This window comes from Channa argus, chromosome 23 (genome assembly GCF_033026475.1).
Source record: "Channa argus isolate prfri chromosome 23, Channa argus male v1.0, whole genome shotgun sequence".
Classification (NCBI taxonomy): domain Eukaryota; kingdom Metazoa; phylum Chordata; class Actinopteri; order Anabantiformes; family Channidae; genus Channa; species Channa argus.
This window is the reverse complement of record NC_090219.1, coordinates 8,811,221-8,819,699: the sequence shown is the minus strand read 5'-3', so window position 1 is coordinate 8,819,699 and position 8,479 is coordinate 8,811,221. Positions and strand designations below refer to the sequence as shown.

The following is an 8,479-nucleotide window of genomic DNA, read 5'->3' as shown; positions in this document are numbered from 1 at the left end:
GGGACAAACTTATCACTTGATGCCACTAAATCTTACACACTGTATTTTAGGTTCAAACCATTTGATTTATGGTTAACCTTGTCGAGCTTTAATTAGATCAAGAAATTGTAACTACATTTTGCCAAAACACTTAAATACAATGTGAAATCTGTAAGATCGTCTTGTTATTGTGGGCAGGGTTGGATTACCAGCCCCTTGAGTCCAGCCGTGAGTCCAATCTACATTTGATGGAGACCATCAAATGTAGACCATAAAATCTGGTATTTTCATGTAAATCTGGAAATAATCCGAACATTAGACAAAACAAGTTGGAACACGAAGAAATATTTAAGAGGCCCGAAATCTAATGTAAAACCAGTTTTGTATCTGAAAATCTGGACTGAAGGTTTCTATGGGGCAGTGGAGTTTTTTTTTCCAGACACTAAAACTAACCACGTCATCGAACTGTTCATTGAGACCGAAAATAAACTTGGATCAGATACAAAATGTACTACATAAAGAACTCCAGTCCCCCTTTTTCTTCCCCCCCTTCATAAGGTTGTGTGTAAAGTTTTATTTCCAATCCACTCATCACACCTGATCCAGGTAATTGGCAGTGGGGAGGGAAGGACTAGTTGGAAACAGGAGGGCAGAGCCGTTTAAGGGCTGATATTGAAATCCTCTGGTCCAATAGAACAAATCTCTTCGTCCAACATGAGGACCAGGCTTTTTCTTTTTTAACTGTACAAAGTACGTTCACACCGGGGGCCTGGTGGCTCAGTGGCAGAGCATTGGGTTGGGATGCAGAAGGCCACAGGCTCAAATCTCACCCCACCAGGTGTGGCTGTGCCCAGTCACCAAGCCCAGATAAAATTGGAAGGTTGCAGGAAGAAAGGCATCCAGCATAATAAAATAAATAATCCACTCATGCTAAAAACAATGTGCAGAACACATTTCGCTATGGCAACCTCTGAAGGGACAAGCCGAAAGCCACTGATGTATGTTCACGCTGCTGGGGTTATACCTGAGAACAAGCCAGTGTTAGAGAGGCTTTAGATGTGACAAACTTACAGTGTGTGTAAAGGAGAGTTCATTCTACAACACAGAACAGAAAATGGAGATTGGTGAGAATTTATTAAAAGAACATATTTACATGTTACATCAACAGGTTTTTTTGTGTTAGAAGTTACAAAGAACAAAAACATGAGGAATACTTTCCTAACCAGTAAATGAAGACAAGCCTCGTGGTGAGGGCAGCAGGAAAAATACAAAATGAAAGAACATGAGAATCCAAACAGATGATGATTGTTCTAATGCTACAAGCAGGGTTGGCTGCACCAGTCAACAGGGAAAAGCAAAATACCATGGATCCGTTCTAGCCTCATGGAAAACCCATTAACTCACTGGTATCGGTACCAGCATGAGCCATTTTACATCTGACCAGAAATATATGAATCAGACTCTAAATGGGGGATGGGGGCCCACCTACAACGTGAAAATAGGAGCCAATGGCCACTAGAACAATCCAACCTGAAACTGGACAAACCCTGATACAGACAAAACATCAATAGCAGCAGGTTGTTTTCTTTTTTCTTAGAAAAAAAAAAAAAAAAAGTGGCAAGTTGCACTTGTTGCCTCCAAAGTGCTCTGTTACATACACGTCAGTTCTCGGATCCCGGTACCCAGCTTCAGGCATTTGACAGGCAGTTAAGGTGCACATGGCAGCGGCTAGTACATTCACACTGAAAAGAGCTCAACTCTGATCTGCTGCCAACAGGCTTCGACTTTGTCAAGGGAGGCGCAAGGACAGAAACGGAGAGAGCCTGGCGTCTATGCAAACTTAAGGAATGACAGTGTAAAAGGTACAATAACTACCTTTAAGGAATGAGTTTTTTTTGTTCCAAAGTCTATTGGCATAAGGACTGAACTAGTTTGGCAATGAGAATCTATCGAGATGAGTTCAAGTTGGCAACAGTCTACAGCTTTAGGTAGGTCAAAGTGTCCAACACCACGACTGACAGGGTTCTCCTCAAAAAGAAAAACCCGGTCCACTGTACAGGTCTCATTAAATGGTCCATGAGCCTTTGCGTTTAACATCCTCTAGGGAGCATTGAAGTCTCAGTAGATGGTGAGGCTGACCGACCGATTCATCTTCTTTCCAATGAGTCTGGAGGTTCTGGGGTTGGACTGGACTGTGGAGCGTGTCAGGACCCTGTCTGTGGACAAAACCTTCTCCTCTGCTGCAGCTCTGGCCATTTGGGCTTTCTTCAGCTCCCTAAGGAAGTTATAACAAAAATACAGTTAATGAGGCCAGATAGTTTCTCAGAATTAAGTCTTAACTTTGTTTGAGATAGTAAAGATTTTCCATAGTCTAAAAGGTGACGCACTGAAATGTCTCATTATGTCAAAAGAAAAAAAAGTACATCCTTAGTTTACAATGATTACGGAGCAAGTAAATAAAACCAAATAATCTCTGCACAATTATTAACTAAAATTGGAAGATGTCACCCTCCTAACTAAGAGGTAGCAACTCAACTCACTTTTGAAGCAGGGCGTTCTTGAACTTCTCAGCGTTGAGCTCGACTCTGAGCTGGTCTGCACTCATCCGGGCAGCGGTGAGGAGCACTGGGTGCTTGATGAGGTCTGAGGCTGACGGTCGTCTTGTTGGGTCGGGGTGGATCATCAGCTGAAAGACAAGGAGAGACATTAGGTCAAAGCCAAACAAACCGCTTAACTGCTCTGTAATATAAAAGAACGAGCAAAGTCATGATTTAGAAATTAAGACGGGAAATCAGTTAATTTGTGGATTGATGGTTTGGTCAAGGTTGGAAAGAAAATGTACATTTTCAGAAATAAAATAGCCTGTTTGCTAAACAGTATAAAATCTTAATTTATTCTGTTTACTGTCATCAAGACAAACAGCAAATATTTAAATGTGAAAAGTTGGTTTAAAAGATGGAATCATTAGTAGTTTACCTGAATTCACTCATCAGAATTTTGTGTTAACTGATTGAGCTATAAAGATTTCTATTTGCAAGATTTAGTTCAAATTAACAAGCTTGAGCAAAATTACACAGCCACTATAAACAACAGATAAAATTGGATCAAAAGCAAATTGTTCTGCAATTATTTTCTCTCAAGTCAAAACTCCAAACACCGGCTTATGAAATGTAACAATGTGATGCACTTTGGCGACTGCCCTACATCTCTGGGTCCTGGACTGGTTAGACAAAACAAAACATCTGAAGACACTGCCTGGGACTGTGGGAACATCCATTTCTCACTAGCTGACTTAGCAGCCAGTGGGGACAAACCAGATAAAATACTTCAAGGTCTCAGAAACATTGTGTTGACCGTTACCTTGAGAAGACTGAGAAACTCTGTGGAAAGCACTTGAGGGATGGCAGGGAGTTTTCCCTGTCTGATCTCATGCCATTTGTCTCCGTTAGTGGGAAGAGGCTCTGCCCCCGAAGCACTGACGACAGTCAGGGCCAGAGCAAAAATATCGGCTTTCATCAGGCTACTGTAATCCTAAACAGAAGAACATGGGGAAATTCATGAGCTTGTCTAAAGCTGCAGCTGTTCAAAGGTTCCAACAGTTCTTGAGAAGTATTACAAACCTCTTGTAAAACTTCATTGGCCAGGTATCTGCTGTCACCCTCTTCGACTTGTGGATTGTTCACTCTTGTTACATGACCTAGATCACCTGAAGAGGGAGCACATAAAGTACAGAACTTAGATGTGTGGAAGAACAAAACATACAGGAAAAACTGTCGATAAGTAATAGGAGGTTTTTCACATTATACATTACATACATTTAAATGCAGCGTATTGCAAATACAGCAGCAGAATTGTGGAAGCAGCTTACCAATTTTGTAGACAACGCTAGTTTTCAGTCCGTCTTCCTCGTCACATTCATCACAGCTCGCTACAGATTTCCGTGAAATAAAGATGTTGCCTGAAACAGATTTTAAAATTACAGATGTTGCCATTAGATTCTAAAAACTGAGTGTAGACCAGGACAATGTTTCTGCAGGCTGTACTGAATAAAACTGAACCGTTGAAGTTAACTTTGCATTAAATCAAACGGCTTAGATTTATTTACCAAATGCATAGATTTATAGATACAAACAATAAGTTGCCATTTCTCCTTCGCAGCTGTATATTTTAATTAGCCTTACACAGAGCAGAAAATAGATACATGGATGGAAGCATTTCTGCTCAGGTCTGCTTAATGCAGTTAAATAAAATAAAATCTACACCAATCTGGTTACAAAAAAATTAATCACTACAACTATAAAACTGTTAATTACTCACTGGGCTTGATGTCCATATGGACCAGAGAAGTAGAGTGGATGTACTTGAGTCCTCGTGTGACTTGTAGCAGCAGATCTTTCAGCTCCAGCTCTGACAGATAACTGAGCCGTCTGTAGTTCTCTGCGATGACGTCGGACAGCGTGCCACCATTGCAGTACTCGTTCTGGATGAGCATGTGGTCATCCTCGGCCCACGCCGAGTAGTAACGCACCACATGCGGATGCTGGCCTAGCACAGCGTGCGCATACACCTCCCGTAAAGCGTTCTGCCTGTGATGGAGGGAACAGATGGTTTTAATTAAGACACTTCTGTAGCAAGTTCTGTACTTGAAGGATGAAAGAAAAGGTGCCGTCGCGCTCTCTGGTAAACAACCTTTATGGAGTTGTTTGTACAAATACAGTCTAATAAATATGGGGAATTCCTCAAGAAACCTCATTATGTTCTGTCTTAATTCTAAACTCCTTGCTACAATAAAAAAGAACTTACTCATCAACTGAGCCTGCCAGAGGTTTCTTGGACCTCTTGATTGCGTAGATGCAGCCATCAAGTCTTTTCACACACTTGAACACAGCCCCAAACTCCCCGCAGCCAATCTTCTCCAGCTCAAGAAACTCCGAGGCATATCGGGACATCATGTTACTCTCCATCATGGTGATCCTCTGAGGGGCAGAATTTTACAACATATTTATTGTAAATACTTTAGTTTTTGCCTGTTTTTCTACCAGGCAATCACATCGTCAAACTCGTTTCCCCCGCTGCACATTAAATGCAACAGGATTTGTCAGAAAACTGGTTTCAGTCAATTTACATATGGGCTGATACTGTGAAGAGATTTTTTCACTCTCTATGGTCACAGTTGTTAGGACTTTTTCTCAGTTAAGGCACTTGTGGGTTTGTTTGGTTTTTTTTTGTACTTAAATATCTACAGAAACAGAAGAAAATACCAAAAACAACCAATGTGGTAATTATCAATTTAATTAATGTACAAGGCCAAAATGTTACATTTTGTCTAATGTCAGGGTTCCCTACTTTTCTTTCATTTTTGTATATTTAATCCCTTTAAATGTCAGAATTGTCTGTATTCTCAATATATTGTTATAGGGGATGTGTTTAACCAAACAACACATAAATCAGTAAGGTAATATAATTAGTTGCATTTCTAAAGCAAACTTTGAAATGAAACTTCCCACAAAAATCAAATGACTCACAAGGAGAAATAAATCAACTTACTGAATTCATTACACTAAATATAATTAATGCAAATCATTTACATAGATTATTACCTTGGATGGTGGGAGGACTTCCTCCTCTCCTTCACCGTCACTTGCCTCCATGTCTTCTCCACAAGAGCTGAAAGACAGGAGAGGGAGCTGTTAGCCTTTCTGTACAGCAGAGGGCAGTGTAGAGCACAAAGAATTTCTCAAGCACATGGCACAGTTCGCCAAAAGCCATGAGGTCTTGGTTCCCAGCCAAAACCCTTGGCCTTTAGTCAACGGCTTTAACGTATCTGGTCATTCTAACAATGGATTTGAGCTGTGTACTAGATAAGCGCTTAAGTTGCTTAATACTGCTATCACATGTGTGATTCACAAAGTTTGCACCGGTATAATGACAAAGACTAAAAGTTACTTTGCACCAAGTGGCCAGGTTGGGACATATAACAAAATGGTGACTGCAGTGTGTTTCTACGCCCTCCGGCACTTAAGAAAATTACTAGTTGTTGTAAGAGGACTGTAGACCTCCAAAGGTTCTCTTCATGTACAACTACAAGGACAAGATTTGGGGGACCGATTATTCTCTGTAGAAAAAAGGTAATTCATAAAAAAAAATAATAATAAAAAAAAAAAAGAAGAATGATTCATCAACACACTCATTCCAGTGGGACCGCTTCCTGTTGATTCTCTGTTGAGTGGCAGACTGGATAAGGAGGGAGTCGGGGGTGAAGGGGTTAAAGTTGACCAAAGGGGTCTGCACTCTCTTGCTGCTGTCTGTAATTGACTTTTCTGAAGTCTCCACATTCTTGAACAGGGCTACTCTCCTGTTGGAGTATCCCAGGCTGGAGTCTCTGGCCCTTGACAACAAACTCTGCAAAAGACAGATTTAGTGTTTTGTTAATCTTCAACGTCGACAGCAGAATGTTAAACTCAACAAAGCAGACTTGGTTAAAAGTGAGGTTATGATTTCAAAAAAGAAATGTAATAATAAACAAATAAATAAAATAAAAAACAAAGCTAGTGGCTCAAATCTATGGTCTGTGGAACAACTAGGTTTAAAACTGGGCAGTTGGACTATGTAATGCAGTAGTTAGGACATGTCCATACACAGAACTCCAGCTCTCTGGATCATCTGGCCACTTTACAGTGAGCGCATTATGCAATAGGTACAGTTGTACATTAAGTGGGTCATTGGGTCGTTAACTGACACGAGTCTGTCCTGGAATTTAAAAAACTGAACTGAGCTGTTTGTATATACGCTCCCTGCAGCATATTTACTGTCCAATCAAACGCTTGGAAAACAAAATCTTAATGCAGGTTTCAAAAGTAAAAACGCGTTCAAGAAACTTTTGAGATATTAAAAAAGAATTAGAAGAAGAAGAAGTTGCACTCGCATTGTTCTGTGAAAGTGCTGCGTAAGATCAAACACGCAGATATTCTAAGTCTTCTTACGCGATCCATGGTCCCCTAAAATCTAGAGACCCTAGATCCCCAATACACGGTGTTTTAGAACTAAACACACTTGATCAAAGTTGTGTAGTTTAAGATACAAACCTTTGGCGTGTGCGGAGTATCAAACAGGCGCAGTTTTCTGAAAGTTTTGTGCGGAGGTGTGTCGGGGCAGTCTGGAATCGGGGAGCTGGAACCTTCGGCGTCGTCCTGGCTGTAGGACCTCTCCGGAGATTCGCCATACAGCCGAGAGACTTTCCTGGGCGACGGCGAGCAAGTGGTAAAGATTACACTTCTCTGCGGTCGAAGGAAAGAAGGGGAACCGAAGCCTTCCTCTTCCCACAGCTCCACGTCCTCGTCCCCGCCGGACTGGTTGAGGGGGCTGCTGCTCCCTTCCAGCCGTTTGTCAGCGGAGTCCCGTCGCATTGGCACCGGGGAATCCATCTCTGTGAAGCCAGACTCTCCTCCGGTGCTGTTGTTAACGTCCTCTATGGGGTCGTCCTCTCCGTCGCTGGACGTAAACTGTAGTTTTTGACGAATTGGTCGAGTTTTCGGGGAGGGAGAGTCGTGCCGACGGCGACTGTAGCCCGACATTTTCAGGATTTAAACCCCGGACTCGTCGACGGGAAAAATCACGCGGTTGAACCCGAACTGCGACTATAGTGGCGTATTCGCTACAATTCAAACGTTTAACTACCTTGAAATAAAAGGTATCACATTGAAGAAAGCGTCTAAAGTTACTGTGCCACGTTTAACATGGTAGAAAAGCGTGAATTCGTTTGGTAACTCCTACACGCCCATCCAACACGGTGAAATGGCCTCGGAGTTACTGTGAGCTCGTTTTCACCGTCTAAAGTTGGCGTTTAACTACACACAAACAACCAAAGTCCCGGGTCCAGCTGACTATCCGTATCCGTCACCGTTTTCTGGATGAGTCCACGACACCGAAACCGGTCTTTCCGCAATAAAAACCAAACCAATGTTTACAAAAAAGTTTGAATGAGTCAAGAACTCTCCTCTTCCTATCACGCGCGTAGCAAAGGACTTCCCGCGACCGTTGGTCACATGAGCCCGAAAAACCAATCAGAGCGCGCATCGAATATTTGAAAGATGGGCGTTCCAGAGAGGATTCAGAAGGCGTTACGTCATCGGTGAAGAACAACAATCTGGCGCGAACACTGGAGTCACACTATGCCATTACCCTCGAGACAATGCAGCCATTAATTATATACGACATGATCAAAGAAGCCGCGATTCAGGGACAAGGTCAGAGGTAAAACTGCATATAAAACTCAATTCCATTCGCTTTGTACAAGATGAAACGCACCAAAACCACATTCATAGTAATAAAACTTTTTCAAATCATTAAAAAGCTCATCCACCGCTGATTAGAATTAACACAAAAACTAATTTGAAGGATGGATTATGGAATGGTTGGCAAAGTTGGCAACTGCCCAAAGGCACCAACAACCCCAAGTTTACGTCATATAATTTGTCTACATGACTTGGTTAATCTGTCA

General features: G+C 41.9%; 1 protein-coding gene across 1 annotated transcript; it reads right to left on the bottom strand.

Moving 5' to 3' along the window:
• Positions 1–1,094: 1,094 nt before the first annotated feature.
• Positions 1,095–8,019, bottom strand: wee1 (WEE1 G2 checkpoint kinase). Its single transcript, XM_067493730.1, has 10 exons — positions 7,065–8,019; positions 6,167–6,381; positions 5,580–5,646; positions 4,783–4,955; positions 4,297–4,565; positions 3,848–3,937; positions 3,600–3,685; positions 3,340–3,510; positions 2,520–2,665; positions 1,095–2,254 (listed from the first exon to the last, which is right to left on the bottom strand). Exons 1-10 carry the CDS (start codon positions 7,551–7,553, stop codon positions 2,098–2,100), a joined length of 1,863 nt encoding a protein of 620 aa, XP_067349831.1. The 5' UTR covers positions 7,554–8,019; the 3' UTR covers positions 1,095–2,097.
• Positions 8,020–8,479: the final 460 nt, after the last annotated feature.